The sequence below is a fragment of the Portunus trituberculatus genome, chromosome 31, assembly GCF_017591435.1.
Source record: "Portunus trituberculatus isolate SZX2019 chromosome 31, ASM1759143v1, whole genome shotgun sequence".
Classification (NCBI taxonomy): domain Eukaryota; kingdom Metazoa; phylum Arthropoda; class Malacostraca; order Decapoda; family Portunidae; genus Portunus; species Portunus trituberculatus.
Window position 1 is genome coordinate 2,845,920 of NC_059285.1, and position 19,304 is coordinate 2,865,223.

General features: G+C 39.4%; 1 protein-coding gene across 2 annotated transcripts in view; it reads left to right on the top strand.

Annotated features, from left to right (window-relative positions):
- The window catches only part of LOC123511231 (bromodomain and WD repeat-containing protein 3-like), a 32,825-nt gene that overhangs the window by 6,314 nt on the left and 7,207 nt on the right, over positions 1-19,304 (top strand). Inside the window, exons 10-24 of one of the 2 annotated variants that reach the window (XM_045266930.1) lie at positions 100-300; positions 518-741; positions 2,508-2,695; positions 3,013-3,238; positions 3,827-4,285; positions 6,943-7,304; positions 7,532-7,849; positions 8,625-8,870; positions 9,131-9,338; positions 9,612-9,785; positions 10,173-10,420; positions 10,578-10,729; positions 11,063-11,302; positions 12,858-13,038; positions 15,394-15,751. In XM_045266930.1, coding sequence (XP_045122865.1) covers positions 100-300; positions 518-741; positions 2,508-2,695; positions 3,013-3,238; positions 3,827-4,285; positions 6,943-7,304; positions 7,532-7,849; positions 8,625-8,870; positions 9,131-9,338; positions 9,612-9,785; positions 10,173-10,420; positions 10,578-10,729; positions 11,063-11,302; positions 12,858-13,038; positions 15,394-15,751 — 3,785 coding nt within the window. The remainder of the gene's footprint in view (positions 1-99; positions 301-517; positions 742-2,507; positions 2,696-3,012; positions 3,239-3,826; positions 4,286-6,942; positions 7,305-7,531; positions 7,850-8,624; positions 8,871-9,130; positions 9,339-9,611; positions 9,786-10,172; positions 10,421-10,577; positions 10,730-11,062; positions 11,303-12,857; positions 13,039-15,393; positions 15,752-19,304) is intronic. The other variant, XM_045266931.1, reaches the window with a different exon arrangement.

Below are 19,304 nucleotides of genomic sequence, written 5' to 3' on the forward strand. Positions count from 1 at the left end.
ACATTAAAACGAGCAGGATTAATTTTGATTAGAATGCAGTTCCATTTAGCCAGATCTGTAGTGTTGCATCATGATAGCCATCCACTGCTCCTGTTGCAGGGTGTACCAGCTTGGAGGAGAGGAGGGTGTGCAGAAACTGGTGGAGTCTGAAAGGCACCAGGACCGTGTGGACAGTATACAGTGGTGCCACCGAGGACTCATGTTTGTGTCTGGCAGCAGGGACGGTACTGCCCTTATTTGGCGATATGAGAGCCAACATTGGAGGAATATCACCCTCAACATGCTCAACACACTACCAGGGTGAGTGTGATGTGATGCAGAATTTACTACTTTCTGCTGAATGTAGAGTTCAATTGTTAGAGAAGAGAAAATACAGGGTTGGTAACAACTGGCTCATGTCATGTCGGTTGAGCTTATAGTTAATGTTTTAGGTGTTGACACATTCCCCTTAGTGTGCTGTGTTCTTTCACTCCTTTGTTTTATTTTATCTTGAATTTCGATTTTCCTCTCCTATCAGAGATGGGCCACCCATGGAAGATGTGCGGCGGCTGCAAGTCACAATGGTAGGCTGGAACCAGAATGATGAGTTTGTCATAACGGCCAGCACTGATAAGAGACTGCGAGTGTGGGACAGCCAAACAGGAGAACTGAAGCAAATTCTGCGTGGCCATGAAGACAATGCATATGTGATAGAAGCACATCCTCATGAGGCACGTCTACTCCTCACAGCGGCTCATGATGGTAAGTGCTGCCCATCTCTAAACTCCTGCATCAGCACTTGTGCTTAGTGCATTGGTCTTACTTGGTGTGTTGACTTTCAAACCATCTCAGTTATGCCAGATCCACTTTATATTGATAGGAGTTGAGTAACGTCAGATATTCATAGCCAGTTCTTTGATAGTATTGATAGTGCAATGCTGTAGCCATCCCACATGCATAACATTTATTTGTGTACATTTGTTGATACAAGTAAATAAGTATAGTAAGTCCTCGTTATATGGTACATATACGTTCCTGAAAACCTTACCAGAAATTGAAATTACTGTATACCGAACCCATTATAACATGTAATAATAGGGGATGTGTTCCAGCATGTCGAAAGTCACCCCTACAGACATGGAAATGCATGATAATAGTCCTATAAAAAAAATGTAAAGTACTGCGCAAAAGAAATAAACAGGAAATATTATTTACCCTTCACTTGCCACGTATTCTATCAGATGATGTCCCTCCCAAGGCTAAGGGACAGTAGGGATTTCAGCCCTTACTCATAATATCCACAAAAGACATGCCGTAACGATTTCACTTGTTCAGTGGGAAACGCAGGAAGAGACTGATTGTTGTGGTGGCTGCACGACGTGGTGGCGTTATGGTATGGTGTAAACAAAACACAAGTGGATACCGTATCTGTGAATTTTTCTTACTGTAAATAGAATCGAGGATAGTAATTACCAAACACTGTAACTGTGAATTTACCAGATAAAGAAGTACCATATAAGGAGGACTTACTGTACAGTAAGTCCTCGTTATTTGGTACATGTGCGTTTATGAAAACCTTACCGCAAATCAAAATTACCATATACCGAACCCATTATAACATATAATAATAGGGAATGCATTCCAGCACGTCAAAAGTCATCCCTACAGAAATTAAAATACATGAAAATAGTCATATATATATATATATATAAATGGAAAGTACTGCGCAAAAGAAATAAAGAAAATGTTTTTATTTACCTTTCACTAGCCATGTATTCTATCAGATGACGTCCCTCCCGAGGCTAAGGGACAGTAGGGATTTCAGCCCTTACTCATCTTCAGCTGAGTGGGCAGACTACTTCTTTTCCGCTTTGTCTTGTCAACTCCAGCAGTGTCTGCAGAACGTCTTTGGGCCATTATAGGTGTGTCACTGTGCGTCGTGATAATATCCACAAAAAACACACCTAAGGATTTCACGTGGGAAGAGACTGATTGTTGTTGTGACGTCATCTACGTCATACTTCCTGTGCCACCCTAGCTCAGTGCTTGCTGACACCTGACTTTTGGCAGAACGTTCGGGCACTTTGGCCTGACGCCTGAGGTTTCCTGTTGTTTACATATCGCTTGTGGACACTGGGCTAGCTGGAGTGTTCATCAAACTCTCCACAGTGCTGTAATCAACTAAACATGCTGAACAATTGCTCAGTGGTTGGATGCAATAACATGAAAAGAAAAAAAGTAGGTTTAGGTATGATAAGAGTGGATACCTTATCTGTGAATTTTACTTACCGTATATTGAATCAAGGGTAGTAATTTTCAAATACCGTGACTGTAAATTTACCGGATAAATAAGAACTGTATAATGAAAACTTACTGTATATGTAAAATGTATGAAAGCACCTTGATCTCTATGTTATGCTGTCTGGTTTCTTACAGTTTCATGTTTTCAATTGTTATTGTAAATCATTTTAGGTGTAATTTTTCCAGCTGGTTGCAACCTCTTCTCATTCACTCCACTCACTAAACAGGTCAGCTTATAATATGGGATGTTGTGACTGGCGAGCTGGTGTGGAGCTTCAAGAACACCATTGAGGGCCAGGGCCATGGTGCTCTGTTCGATGCCAAGTGGTCACCGGATGGCTTCTCCATAGCTGCCACAGACTCCCATGGACACCTCATTCTCTTCAGCATCACTAACAGTGAACGGTTTAAGCAGGTACATTGATGCTTTTATTGCCTTGTTTAGATCTGTATCATGGATAGTTAATGTATTTGTTTATTCATGTTTGTAGTTATATAGTTGTAGTAGACAGTCTGTAATCTAAGCTTTTCTTTTTATCTTTGAATCCATGCTCACATGGTCTTATTCTCTATTCAAGTTTTGTGTTTTCAGTAGACTTTTGTAATGACAGTAGTATTGTTATGTTAGCAGAAACATCTCTGAAGAAATTCCTTGCCTTAAAAAGAAAATAAAGAATGCTGCAATTTGAAATATATATAAGTAGATAACTTATACTCGTTGGCTCTTCACAGATTCCGAAGGAGTTGTTTTTCCACACTGACTATCGGCCTCTCATGCGGGATGCCAACAGCCATGTACTGGATGAGCAAACACAGATGGCACCACACCTCATGCCACCACCATTCTTAGTGAACATGGATGGTGACCCCTACCCACCTGGGTACCAACGGCTCGTCCCAGGAAGGGAGAGCTGCCGCGAGGACCAGCTTATACCTAATGTGCTTCTCAATGCCAATGGTGAGGGTAGGGTGAAAAGTTGTGTTGTACCAGCAATGTAAATGAAGAGACGCCACTTCTCGTTTTGTTATTGTCTAAGTGCCAACAGTGTGGCTAAGTTATCTCTTTAGATTGGTAAGTCATCATAAAGAAGAATGTCATGATTATTCTAGAGACCTTAATGAACTCTGGGATTGAGTGTGAGGATCTTCACAGATATTAGGTAATTTCATTGTAATGGTTGTATGTATAAGATCAGTAGAGTGATGTGAGGTATTGGAACTAATTAAGATGGGAACTGAGCCCTAGTAGTGAATTGTTGCAGTGAAGTATAAGCAAGGTAGTGTTAGCATGGATATACTCAGAATATGGATTGAAGCAGCTTGGTAAAAAAATGACAAATGAAACAAGGGATGCAAATGAGAAGGTAGACTTTACAATTGTGGTAGGTTGTAAAATATTATGTAGGTGCAACGTGAATAGCAGTCACATATTGTTATTTGTTATGGGAAGTATGTTTGTAGTGATGTCAAGGATTTTGTGTTCTTAGGCAGTTATATTGATTTTATTGATAATATTATATAGTGATGACTTATTGTTGTGTTACAGGAGATCAGGAAGTGCTAGATGTAGCCCTTGTTGATGTGGAAAGTGGGGGTGGTCCTGCACCAGGTCCATCTTCAGGGCCAGGACCCGGGCCAATTCCAGGACCAGGGCCAGGTCCTATTCCTGGACCAGGGCCAGGTCCTATTCCTGGACCAGGGCCAGGGTCGGGTTCAGGGACAGCACACCACGGGGAGGGCAGTGTTCCTTTGAGTTCCCAGCGTCCAAGCATTGATGACATGATCCAGCGGCTGGCCCAGGAGCAGGACCAGCGCATTGCTCATGACCGCCGCTCATCAGAGTCTGGGGAGCCACAGGCAGGGCCGAGTGGGGTGCGTGAACGTCGGGAGAGCAGCACTGGTGGCCCGAGGGCCAGTGGAGAACGCAGAGCAAGTTCAGCTGGTCCTACCAGTGACCATTCATATGCTGTGGCAACTCAACACGATCCACTTTCTCCACGTGCCAGTAAGTACATCACCTCTCCTCTCCATCCTTGTGCTGAGTTGACACTCATTTACATAGTTTCTCTCTCTCTCTCTCTCTCTCTCTCTCTCTCTCTCTCTCTCTCTCTCTCTCTCTCTCTCTCTCTCTCTCTCTCTCTCTCTCTCTCCTGGATGTTGCTTTAAGACTAAGAGGTTTCATGTATCCGTGGTGGTACTATTTTGATAGATAGAATGGAGATGGCAATAAAAGCTAGAGTTAGGGATAATGGGAGGGGAGTCAGTTTTTGTTTACTGATAATATAACTTCCTGCAAACAAAAAATGAGAAAAAAAAACAAAGACAAGGATATGACATACTTTAAAGAGGAAATTTTAGGTGTTGATTTAGTCTGACTAGTGAGAGACTTGAATTTGTGGAAAAATTAAGCTATATATGTAGGGAAATAAAGTTGATGGAAGCAGTAGCTAAGAGTTTTGGAAAAAGTAGTTAAGGATTTGAGAGTTTCAAGGGATCTGTCTGAAGCAAGAATAGGATTGTTTGAGGGAATCAGAGTACAGGCAACCCGCCCTTAACGAACGGGTTACGTTCCAAAAAAATAACTTTTGTTGCGTGAATTTTTGTTAAGGGAGCCAATTATAACGAGTTTGACCACTGACTGGAACTTCCAATGAGAGTAATTAAAGCGAGAGTGCAGTAGTACAGTAAAAAGTTTAACCCTTTCCTTCCGGTGCTTAAACTATTTTCCCGTTTGCTATGACGGCTAAAAATGGTAAACCTAGAAATTGTCAGAAAACTGTTTGAATACTAATAATTATTTTCTTTGTTATTCTGAATACAATGATGTACTTTGTAGCTCGATGTGACCTCTGAAAGTTCAGTTTATGCCTTATCAAGGATTCCTCCTCCTCCTGCTGTGTGATCTGTCTTCCAGAAACCCACACACACACACACACACACACACACACACACACACACACACACACACACACACACACACACACACACACACACACACACATATATATATATATATATATATATATATATATATATATATATATATATATATATATATATATATATATATATATATATATATATATACGGTATATATACATATACGGTATATATATATATACGGTATATATATATATATATATATATATATATATATATATATATATATATATATATATATATATATATATATATATATATATATATATATATATATATATATATATATATATATATATATATATATATATATATATATATATATATATATATATATATATATATATATATATATATATATATATATATATATATATATATATATATATATATATATATATATATATATATATATATATATATATATATATATATATATATATATATATATATATATATATATATATATATATATATATATATATATATATATATATATATATATATATATATATATATATATATATATATATATATATATATATATATATATATATATATATATATATATATATATATATATATATATATATATATATATATATATGTATATATATACATACATACATCTACTTATCAAGATTCTATTAATTTAAGATTATAACATCATTCCAATTAACAAGGAAATTAATTTTATAATAAAAGTGTTGATTAAAAGCCATAGATCTTAATTTGACTAAAAATTTACGTTAGAGGAAAATGGTGCGTTTCGTCTACTCAAGACGAGAGAAAGAGTTGATGGAAGTTAAAAACGACGGAAATCGTTGAAGACGACGGAAAAGCGCTAGTGTGACGCCGTCTTAGGTGGTGGTGGGACATATGTACACTCCTGCCATGCTGGAATGAAGAGAAATGCTACAAACTCGCCAAATAGCGCCGCCATTACTCGAATTGTCAGGCAGGAGGGCATGGGATTAAATGCTGCTGCCTAGTGGGATCGAGGGATCACTCGTGTGGTAGGTTTGAATACACTTGGGGACAGCTCTGGATAGTGGTGATCTGGATACGCGGGCGATTACTGTGTATATATATATATATATATATATTTATAAACATGTTTTATTTGCCTTATAAGTTTATTTGCATGAGAGAATAGAGGGAAAGAATAGGTGGTGGGGGGGAGATTGGCAAAAATTTTCATGAGTTACTCCTGAAAACATTTTCTATGAAATTGCTTGCTACCAACAGATGGCAGCACCACTGCTGTCCTCCAAACTTTAACCCACACCACAACTTCCTCCTTGTATGTTCCTTGTTCTCCACCGTGTGTGTAAGCATTGTGCAAGCACAGCTTTCACTGCTGATTGGCTGTTACCATGGCTCTGCTTGTAACCAATCAGATGGTGCTGTGAGTGGGACAATGCTGGAGACAGTAGTGACAGCAGACAGAGAGGTGCAGCTGCATCAGAGCCAAAATAACCCAATTTTAAATTTATCTGTTATTGGCCGTCAAATTTAAGAAAAGGCTGATGTCGATATGTGTCAAAATGCTTAATATCTGTGCTGATAATCGGCCCGGCTGATAATCGGTCGATCCCTAGTGCTGAATGGGATAAATGTTTTGCTCCTTCATTCTAATGCATTTTAGAGAAACAAGTTTTGACAAAAGTAAAGGAAAGAAAATATTTTACGGTTTCATTTAAGTTTCAATTTCTATTGCAGGCCGGGTGGGGGCACGCAGAGTGGGAGATGTGGAGGGAGTGCGACAGTCAACTGGAAACTGGCAACGTGACCCCAACATGAAGTGGAAGAAGCGGGTCATAGTAAGATGCCTCAAGATCTCTGAAATAAAGCAGTCGGTTGAGACACGCATGGCCATAGGAGAGATGGAGATGCAGACGTTCATGGAGGAGAGTAAGAAGAAACCTGAGCCTGTTCGTTCTCCTCAAATGCACCACCACCACCATGGCCAGGCAGACAGGAAAAAGAAAAAACAAAAGAAACAGCAGCAACAAACACATTCATATTCTACTCGTTCTGTGAGGGAGGCAGGCCAAGGCACCTTTGTTGGACATGACTCAGATGTTAGTATAGTGTCTGTCACTCTTGATCTGCATGTTTCAGGGCACTATAATGGTAGCATTTACTTAGATTGTATTTACGTATTTTCCTGGTTTTATGAATTACTATTTCATCTGAAAACTTGAGTATTGACAGCTGCAGGTAAGAGGCTTTGAGCCATACATATCATTCAGGATCAGCAGAGGTGTACTTAGGTCATTAGTTTGTAAAAGTAATTGTTATCCCTCAGGATGGAGAACCAGTTGGAGCCTCAAGCAGCTCAGGCAGTTCTTCATGTTCTGAAGTGGTTAATGAAGAGCTGCAGGAATCTTCAAGTTCTGAGGAACAGTCCACAGACTATTCAGACTGGACAGCTGAGGCTGGTGTTAACCTGGAGCCTCCCAAACGTACTGTACATAAACAAAAGAAGAACCCAAAGAAGAAGCAGCACCGGAAAGCCAGCAGCGATGAGGATGATGACAGAGCTAAAGATGACGATGACGATGATGATGAAGATGACGATGAGGATAAGGCTAAAGTTTGGAACTCTCCAAGGGTACAACGAAAGGTAAGTTGATTGGAAAACTATAAGGAAATATAGAATAAACTTGCATGCAAGTACAGTCAACTCTCAAATAACGCAAGTTTGAATAATGCGATTTCAATAACATGACTCGATATTAAGGGAATGCGATTAAATAACTTGATTTATTTTATTTAACACTGGTTAACTCGACTTGATGACGTCATGCACACCCACTGTGCTTCTGGTCCCTGAACTAACACTCAATGCCATGGAGTCAAGGTGATCCTCATGGCATTATTGTATATGAATACAAAGATATGATATCATGATAGAAGGCAATAGAGGGATGGAAATAAATATCGTGAAGAAAGCAACACAAGCTGAAGGGGGTCACAAGAAGAAGAAGAAGAAGCCGATCGGCAGTGACCCAGCAATGTATTAATATTGTTTTTAAGGTTTGAGTAACAAAATCCCCAAAATAGGTAGACTTTCCAAGTGACCAAGAATGTAACCCCCCAATTACCATTGTTTTCTATGGGAAAATAATGTTTGAATAATGCAGTGTCTCCAGGAATGCAACCCTTGCAATTGAGTTAACTGTATTTAGTAAGACCGTACCAGAAATCCAGGGACTACACATCTGCATATAATTTATGCATTCACAAACATACCATCACCTCTCAATCTAGGCTGTCTAGTCTTTGAGTGCATGTTAGACATTTGGCCTTACATATGTAAAGTTGATTTATTTATTTCTTTCTATCTGTTTATTTACTTATTTATTGATTGATTGATTGATTTGTTTGTTTGTTTTTAGCGGCGACCATTGCAGAATTTGGCAGAGATCACTGGAGGGTTGGATGAGATCCCAGAAGAGTTTCGCCCTCCAGAGTGGTTAACAGAGACTTTTCCAAAGAAGGCACCATACTTCCCTCAGATGGGTGACGAGCTCATCTACTTCATGCAGGGACACATGCTGTATGTTGAGGCTGTCATGAACCGTAAGCTTTACACTGTTGATAAGAGGAATTTGCCCTGGACCAGAACCACCAATAAACTAAGGGTGAGTCTTAAGTTGAAGTGGGTGGACTGGCTACTGTAATATATGAGAGAAAGGAATTAGGAGATTAGAACATGTAAAAACACGAATAAGTAGACACATCAGTAATTCAAGCTACAGATTTGAGGTTAATGTGTATGTGTGTGTTTCACATTGTTTTAGATACACAGTTTTCATGTTATAGGTAATGATATTTTTAAGGTTTGCAAATTTTATTCTTTTTAACCATTATACATATACCTTTCCTCTTCTTTCTCCCACAGCATCAGGAATTTGTCAAGATAATTGGTGTCAAGTACGAGATCAAACCTCCTCGCCTGTGCTGCCTCAAGCTGGGCATTCTGGAGGTGGGCACAGGGCGACTCACTGCTGACTCCTTCACCATCAAGTACCATGACATGCCAGATGTGCTAGACTTCTTGGTGCTCAAGGCCACGTATGATGTCGCTGCCAACAGACTCTGGCAACAAGGTGAGGCTCAGGAACTATAGGGAAGGAAGACTGGGCTGTGGACTTGATTGACAGATTGATTTGTTTATTAGGTTTGGAAGGAATTTAAAGTATTTCAGCTCTTAGCTTATACTACAGATTTCTTGAATTTAGATTTAGATGTGATTATGATCATTGAAGAAATTGAAGAACTTCATCAATAATAGAGGTATAAACATTATTTAATGATTAGTTGTGTTTTGTCTTGGCTATCTTCCTTTTTCACTATCTCACCATCCCTTTTGGTTTGCACAGGAGACCGGTTCCGCTGCATAATTGATGATGCGTGGTGGTTGGGCACTGTGGAGAGCCAGGAGCCTCACCTAGCAGAATTCCAGGATTCCTTGTTCATGTGTTACCGTGTGCTGTGGGACAATGGGGAGAGGGAGCGACTCAGTCCATGGGATATGGAGCCAATAGATGAAAACAGTACGTAAGCAGAGCCTTTTTCCCAACATTCCTTGCAAAACGTTTGCCAAGGAGTGATGTCTCAAAAATGCTAGTTTATCATTCTGATAATTTTTTTTACTGTTAATTGATCAAAATGGAATAAGGGCCCAAAATAATATAATATTCTAATGTAAATATAAGTGCCTCCTGTAAACCAGAGGAAAAGATTCATAAAGCAATATGATAAGTATGTTCTTGAAATGTAGGCATGGCTATCTTGAGCATAAACTTCAGCCAAGTTCTTTTGAATGTGTCTCTTGACGATGTAAAATTGGATATTAACTTTTCTTGAGCCAGAACTTCTTTTCTTACATAAGGTGTAAGATAATGCTTTATTGTTATTTGATGTCTTCCTTCCTCCACCAGTGGAGAGTGTTGAGCGTGGTGGCAGTGTGGTAGTTAAGAAGGAGGAGCTGGAGGAGCTGTTGTACACCACACAGGATGAAGAATGGGCTGGTCGGGATCCAGATCAAGAATGTGACCGCATCTCGCACGGTCTCTCTCAGATCATGGGTCTAGCCATTGCTGAGCCCTTCCTAGTGCCTGTGGATCTTAATGTATACTCCAATTATGCCCTTATGATTGAGTACCCCATGGATCTCACCACCATTAAGGTGTGGACGAATACTCATCAGTGGAAGTAATCTTTATGTTTCTTGACAATGATCTTATGTTTGAGTAAAGGCACTGTGACTGTCATTGAGTGGTCAGTGAGATTACCAATTTTGTATTTCACAAGCATAATGATACTTCTTTTATCCCAAATCACAGAGTCGGCTGGATAACCGTTTCTATCGAAGGATCAATGCAGTACAATTTGATGTTCGTTATATTGCCACCAATACTGAAAAATTCAACCGGAAGGGGAGCATTATAGTCCGCCATGCCAGGATAGTCACTGAGCTGTGTCTTGAACTCATCAAGTAAGTCTCTCTCTCTCTCTCTCTCTCTCTCTCTCTCTCTCTCTCTCTCTCTCTCTCTCTCTCTCTCTCTCAAAAAAAAAAAAAAAAAAAAAAATCTCACCAGCTCTAAAGCTCCTCCACCTCTTCCTCCATATCATCATTCTTTTGAATAATATGTTTGATATTTGCATGTATTATACTTTGGCCTCTTGCAAGCATGCTTTATTATGTATATGTACGTATATATTGCTAATACAAACAAATAATAAGTAATGCATTGAATACCAGTGACTGATGATGACTCTTTCATATTATAACACTTATTGAATCCTCACCTACTTTTCTTTATTTTAGGGGTGGAACGTGCATTGACCCAACTAATCTGTACCGTGAGCTGCAGCAAAATTACCACTCACCAGACCACAGTGATCACAGTCTTGAAGATCACGAAGGCAGCACTTCACGGGGGATTAGTCGCAACAAGGGAACCACCAAGAGCAGAGGTCAGACCAGTCAGGACAACTGCTCCTGGCAACAAATGTGCAAGGATCTCCTGAGAAGCATATTTGAGAGAGAAGACTCCATGCCATTCAGGTAAGGCATTGTATTATTGTTATCTTACTAAAAGTACTAAATAATGAATGTTAAGAAAATATCCTCTGCAACTCCTTTCATTGTGTCAAGAGCACATTAAACCAGATTTTTTAGCTAATTAAAGCAGTGTTTGGGTGTGGTACTGTAACAGTTAAAAAGTGTAATTGAACATTGTCCAAGAGGAAAGTAATGTCTTTAATAAGAAGAGTATAAATCTAATGCATGTAATGAACATAATGGAGGATTATGAAAAAATTTATAAAAATATTTTTTTTTATGTTATGACCTATAGCGCCTGTAGGCATAGTTTAAGAGTATATGTGGGAAGCGCTGTTCAGCTTCTGCCCATTAGTGGCGTAGGCAATTTTATTTATAGTGGTACCCATATTAGGGCCCATATCACTACACAAGTGCATCTTTGGTGTGACCACGTAGAGCCAGGGTATCATGGTGACATGTAGGTAACTTTAAGGCCGCTTTCACACCAAGGTGGCACATTGCACGTGGCAAATGGCAAGTGGCAAGTGATGAGTAGCACGGTGATTTCAGACCAAGGTAGCACGTTGCCATGTGTCTCAGGGTGGCAGTTCACTTCACATTGCATAAGATGGCATGATTGGATGAGGAGGTTATTGTTGCTTTGATTGGTACTATAATCACCCGCAGAAGAAGAAAAAGAAAGAAATTCTGGATACATCTGTATCTTTTCTAGAAGATAATGTGGAAGCTCAAAGTGTTTATGCAGTTGCAAAGCAACTAGAGCTAGATGAAGAGAAGTTCCAGCTTTTGTGCCAAATGTGGAAAGAAATTTTTGCTATCTGGTATTTTATGTTAAATAAATAGTTCATTGTCTGGAAGAGACATTTGTAGTTGTGCACGAAAGCATGCACCAAAGACAACTGACAACAAAAAGACAACAGTTTCCTACAAGGCTACATAGCTACGTGACCCTCTTACAGGCAGTGTTGTCACATGTGCTCACTCAAATCTGTCTAGTCTCTTGAAAACTAATCAACAAGTGCCAAAAGTTTTCTTATTGTATATTTTGTTATCAAATTAAAAAAAGTATTAGTACATCGTCTAATAATAAGTTTTGAAGTGAACGTTCCTTTAAAATTTGGCATCACAGTCTGGGATGGCAAGTAGCATATTAAAAAATAACGGGCAGGTCTGATCTCTGAGTGGCGTGGCACATCGCAAGTGGCACATGGGACATGCCACGCCACTTCAGTGTGAAAGGTTTCATATGTTTCTGGATGTTCATTTTCACATGACTTGCCACTTGCCACGTGCGACGTGCCACCTTGGTGTGAAAGCAGCCAAAACCACTCGACAAATGGCATAGCTTCAAAGCGATATGTGGTGGGATTTGAATCTATGCGTGGACGTCTGCCCAACCCCACGCTCACCACCTTATCCATTGCGCCACCGCCTCTTAGTTTTATTTAAGTTTCTGTGCAATTTAGGTTCAGACTTAGCTTAAGAAACAGTGATACAGTATTCATTGAGTGACAGTTATAGAAATTATGTAATAACAATGTCCATTTCTCTTCAGGTATCCAGTAGACCTGGACCGGTATCCTGACTACAGCCAGGTCATCGATGTACCTATGGACCTGACTACAGTGAGAGAGGAACTGTCAGCCAATGGTTATGCAACTCCTCAGGACTTTGCCAAAGACATGAAGCTCATCTTCACCAATTCTAAGAATTACAACACAAACAAGAGATCCAGGGTCAGTGGATGTCTAGTAAAGATGAAAGATTTATACATTAATGTTATGTAAATCACACATTCACAGAAAGAAAGATTTTCTAGATTTTAATTTGCTCCTTCATGAATTGTGATGGTCTTCAGCATGTAGTTAATTTGTACTGTCAACATATGTGCATCTCATCCATACTGATCCATGAAATATTAAATGTGCATGGAAGAGTCATTTGAGTTTCTTCAATTTTAGAATGAATTTGAAAAGAAAATTGAATTTTATAGATACAAGGTAACTCGATTTACGCGATAAATGCGTTCCAAGAGGCATCGCGTATATCAAAATTTGTGTAAAACAAACTTGTAATTCTCATAAGAAACCATAGATATTAGGGGGATGCAGGATGTGGCCCACAAAAAATTCATACAAAATATTCTTTATTTGGCTAAATTAACATGTTTTTATTATTTACCATTCTAAATACTAGAAGTGTATTTAAAGTAAAGGGAGAACAAGAAATGATAAGAGAAAGCAAAAAATAATAAGAAAACAACAAAACAAAGAATACGTAAACACAACACTCACTGTGTCACTGCCTTCACCACTCACACCATAGTCGGTCACCATCTTCCTCTGAGCTTTTCCGCTTTATCAAAAATCCACTTATCAAAAATAACCCCACAGTATAAATGTAAACACTAGTAAAAAAATAAACGCAGGATGCCAATGTCTTCATCCCTTACAAGCACACGTCTCACTGTCCACCTCTTAATCAAGGATGCCATCATCCACCTGCGCTTCCTCTGCTTCCACGGGATTGTCCATATCCACTTCTGGTACTACATCTTCCACTGGTGTTTTCTTGAAAAACTGCAGCATGGTGGTCTGGCACTTTTTCTTGGAAAATTCTTTTTGCATCACTGTGTAGCAGAAGAGTGCGTCCATGGCAGCGGAGCTCCCACCTATCGGCCAGCTGCGGAACTCTCTGGCGCACAATTTGAAATTGCGTCTGGCTCTCAGTTTGAAAATGCGGTTGGGCCAAATCACGTATAAGCAAACCGATCGCTTAAATTTAATTAATTATAATATATTTTTGGTCATGTATTAACAAAAATGCGTAAATTAAACATGCGTAAATCAAGAGTTACCTGTATTCTGTAATTTTTGTATACACTTCTGATATCTACAGGGTGGGGCGCGGATACTTCCCGATTTGAGAATGAAATAAAAACCTGTTCACACTTCACAATTCTTTTATTCTTCTTTTATGCCTTTCACACAACATGGGAGATTTACTTTTACACTGTTTTAAAGACAATATCTTTTAAATGTCCACCTCCATTGTCAATACACTGATTCAGACGATTTCGGATGCTTTGGTCTACTCTCTCCAGCATTTTGAGCGGTATATTGGCTATTTCAGTTCGGATGGCGTTCTGTAGGTCTTCCATGGTCTGTGGACGGTCGTTATAAACCAATCCCCACAGGAAATAATCACAGGGGGCTAAATCAGGTGAGCGTGCAGACCAGTTTGTCTCCTCTCAGGGAAATCAGTCGGTCGGGAAAAGCTTCTCTCAGGAATCCCATTGAAATGCGTGCAGTGTGGGCACACACTGATTTAGCCCTCTGTGATTATTTCCTGTGGGGATTGGTTTATAACGACTGTCCACAGACCCTGGAAGACCTACAGAACGCCATCCGAACTGAAATAGCCAATATACCACTCAAAATGCTGGAGAGAGTAGACCAAAGCATCCAAAATTGTCTGAATCAGTGTATTGACAATGGAGGTGGACATTTAAAAGATATTGTCTTTAAAACAGTGTAAAAGTAAATCTCCCATGTTGTGTGAAAGGCATAAAAGAAGAATAAAGAATTGTGAAATGTGAACAGGTTTTTATTTCATTCTCAAATCGGGAAGTATCTGCGCCCCACCCTGTATAAAATCATATACTTAAAACCTAATCCTTCATCATTTGAACTGTTCTTCATAAGGTGCTCAAGAAAATTTAATTTTGATACTGTGTTTGATGAGTTTAACAATGTATTAGGATGGTATCGCTGCAAACGTAGGCAGTGGAATCAAGGCATACCTATGCATATACATATGCATTCCTTAAGGCAGAATTAAAATGCTTCTTAGCTGCTAGAGCTCCAGGGAAAATAGGACAGATTCTCACTAACCACTTGTGTCAAGTTCAGTTTTGCAAGTTTACCTGATCTTGTTTTATTACATGCTTCAAGATTTTTGCTAATTAACCCAGTGTGCAACTTGAATTTTGATTTGCATTCAATATATAAGAGAGAGGGAAAGAGACGGACAGACAGACAGACAGACAGAACATCATTTAACATTGCAGTTAATCTGTCCAACTGTTTCAGATCTACTCGATGACCCTACGTCTGGAGGCATACTTTGAAGATCAAATAAAGTCCATATTATCCAGTCACAAGTCTAAAGGTAAGCGCAACCCTTCTAAGGCCACGCCCCGCCCAGCCAAACGCAAAGCTGCCCCTCCAGCCTCTAAAGTGAGTAGTGGGCGGGCCGGCCCCTCTCAACCATCTACCTCCTCGGTGAAGGCATCCACTGCCCTCCCATCTTCTGATTCAACCAGGAGACTGCCTGCCCCTCATGCTCCTCCACCACCTCCATCCAGCAAGAAGGGGCTGGGGCCAAGCAAGACAACCAGCTTGAGCAGAGTGATTGGACTCAGCAGACCAGCTGTCTCCTGCCCCAAAAGTACGTGGGGCTGCTGAGTGCTGTTGACCTGGCTGGATGGGGGTGCTGAGTGAAAAGTGCTGAATGGTGCTTGCTGTCTGCCTGCTGGAGGGGCTGGCTAACCTGAGGTGTTGGCCAGAGATAGTTCACCATCACCACAAACACCACCCTTGCACCACACTCACATTGCCACCACCACCACCACCACTACCACCACCACCACCATCACTGCTAAAATATAAATTAACTAACACCCACAGGAGCTTGGCACCAACATGGGCCTGGAAATTCCTCTCCTCGCTTCCTCTTTGAAAATTTAAGATGAATATGTGGAGAGAGCAAGGCACAGGGCGGGGCAGTATGCATGACCCCTCAACTAAATTAAGATCAACTATAAGTAATACAATTGATTTCTCCTTCACATAACTAAATTTAAGGATAGGCTGCATGAAGGAACCAAACTATTCCACAATTCATGATAATATATTTAAATGTAAGCTGATGTACTAGTCCTACTAATTTTCTTTTGACCATTACAAGTGTGACTATAACAAGCATTTGTGAACTACATTGGCTGAGGTTCACAAAGCAGGAATGGGGTGAGATGACGGTTTTCTGGGCACAGGCCATAGTGTGAGGTGTGGTGGTCCTGTGGTGGGTGTAGGCTACAACCTGCCTCCACTACAGCCCTCAAGTACTGCTGTAGATGGTATCTTCCTCTGTTTCTTTAAGCCATGTGTTACCTTGCTTCATTGCTGCATAACCTCTAGCTTCTCATCTTCCTTCATAGTCACAGTGTATGTTGTTAATTTCCATCCATAATTCCATTTTTTTTTCCCCTTCCTTCAACATCACCATTTGTTGAGTAGCCATCCACAAGCAATATTAAAGTGATTGTCCTCCAGTTGCATGGTTGATGTACAAATATTTGTTCACATGTGTAAACCAGACAAATAAGCAAACACAAATGATGAAAGAACAGGTCTTGGTTCCATTGACATGTGAAATTTTAGCTATCATGCAGTTTCTAGTCTTTCATTATACTAATCTGCCACATCTATACTCTCTCTCTCTCTCTCTCTCTCTCTCTCTCTCTCTCTCTCTCTCTCTCTCTCTCTCTCTCTCTCTCTCTCTCTCTCTCTCTCTCTCTCTCTCTCTTTTTTTACATGTGCTCTTGGCCACATGTTTTAAGAATAATTTTTTAAATAATTTTCCATGAGAGTTGTGGTAGTTTGATACTAGACATATACACCTAGACTAGGCATACACATAACTAACCAAACATCAGAAAATTTATTTCAGGAACTAGTTTGCTTGTGATTTGTATTTTTATTTATATCAGCATTGAATGCTACCATTGGTGGCAGCTGGTCTCATTATGAAGTGAAGGTTGGTGTCCTGTACTGAACCATTTGCCATTTATAAGATTCTTTACCCTCCTATACCCTCCTGTATGCTGGTGGTGGGCTGGAAACCCATTCATCCTTGTTAATTTTTTCTATTCTAAAAGAGATAATGGCACCTTTTAGTTGCAGTTTCTGTTTATCTCTTAAGAGAAAGTTTGGTTTCTATGAATGATTGGCAGCTGGCACTAAACTTAACTAAGTGCCTTCTATTACTATAAGGATACCCTATGCACCATTTAGGTAAGCCTCAGCCTTAGGGTGGGGCAGGCCATGTACAGCCAGCTGAAACTCTTCCCTGTTTAGTAAGAACAAGGATAGACAACTCTTAAGCCACAGGGTTGATGGCTTCTGGTGGTGTAAACCAGTGGTTGTCATTATTCTCTTTCTCCATTTGGGCTAGTTCTTTCTTTGGAACTCTGTGGAGGCATAATTATAATGTTAGCACTTTACTTAAGTTCTTAGGATGTCTGGACATCTTGGAAGCCTATTGTGGGATGATGGAGAAATCCTCAATACCTGGCTCATTGTTGGCCTGGATTTGTATAACTGTGATATGAAGTGTCAGCTGGTGTGAAAACTTTTATGTAGAGTTGGCAGTAATGTTGAAGTTCTACCATACATTGCTATACATAGGCTTGGATGAATAGAGGATGTAAGTGTGAGATTGCTTTGCTCTTAGGATGGCAGTTTAAAAATCTTAATGGAAGAGAAATAAATTTGCATTGTTTATAAAGCTTTGGAGAATGTTTGATAAGATTTATTTGATGGCAGTATGAGATATGCTCAGAAGCTTATTGTAGGGGTTGAAGTTTGTGGAAAGCGATGAAAGCCTTTCTTTTTTGTGCTCCATTCTCTTTCATTCCATCCACTGAATAGCAGGAAATTGCATAGGAAATAGATATGCAAGATTTATGCTTATGATGCACAAATGACCAGCATGAAAATTTGTAAATTTTTTTAGATAATTAAGCTGACAGGTACTCAAATTTCAGCATGCAAGATCTTGCACTCCTTCACTTTGTATCTCATCTACTTGTGTGTAAACCAACACATGCCTTAGCTTGATGACTTAGTGGATGTCTCTTTATGTCATAAGTATACATCACATAAGTTGGTGTGTGATGTATTTAAGATTAGGAGAAGACTGATGTACATTCTCTAGATTCATTATTGCACATTTTACTTATGCATGCCATTAAGACATAATAATTACCACTTGTCACATCTTTTTGAATATTCATGAACACTTTATGAAACTCTGTGTCTGATATTTCTTGTCCTGTATCAGCAAAACACCGACTTTGTATGACTTTGTATTTCCAATAACACCATTATGGTAATTTCTCGTTCAGTGTATCTTGTGTTTATTTGGAATGTGTTCACTTGGGATGGGCAGTAGAGATTTTTGCATGTGTTTACATCCAGAGAGTCAGCAGCTCCTTTCTCAACAATATTTCAACACTCAATATTCATTGGTGTTGTGGTTAATTTATTATGGCACTGAGTCTTATCAGTTTATGTAATGTCTCCATAATGGTAGCAATCACTTAAAATTCCAATCATAAAAAACAAAAAAGCAAATATGCATGTGCATGTATTTATGTACTTAGATTAGAGCACAAACTGCCTTAGTGCTGCACCCTGCCTCAGTAGCTAGTCTTAATTAAAATTGCTTGTAGATGCATGATGAGATAGTTTTACAATAAAAATCAGACAAGAAGGTTAGCTAGGAGACATAATGGGACACTGTTGCAAGAAATATTGGGGAATGGACTTGTAAGACAAGAGAAATGGGTATTCAAAGTCAGAATGTGGTGATAGGTTTCTATAGCTCAGAGGCAACATGTCTTGTCTTCCCTCAGCAGGACAGCAGGCTGTTGCACACATAAAATTCTTGTCACTTCCCCAGATATTTAAGATATCTTCAATCAGGCTTATCAGGAACCCTTCTTATAAGCCAATTTTCAAGAATATTGATAGGAAACAATAATTATTGAAAAATATTGACCCTTAAAAAAATCCAGGAGGAGGAGGCAGTAGACACCTTCCAAAATGATAATTACTCCCAGTGAAGTCAAATAGCATTGGTTCAGGTGGTGCTGTGAACTTACTATAAGTCAACAGTGACCTCACTGCAGGTTTCCTTTTGTGTTTCACAATAATGGGGT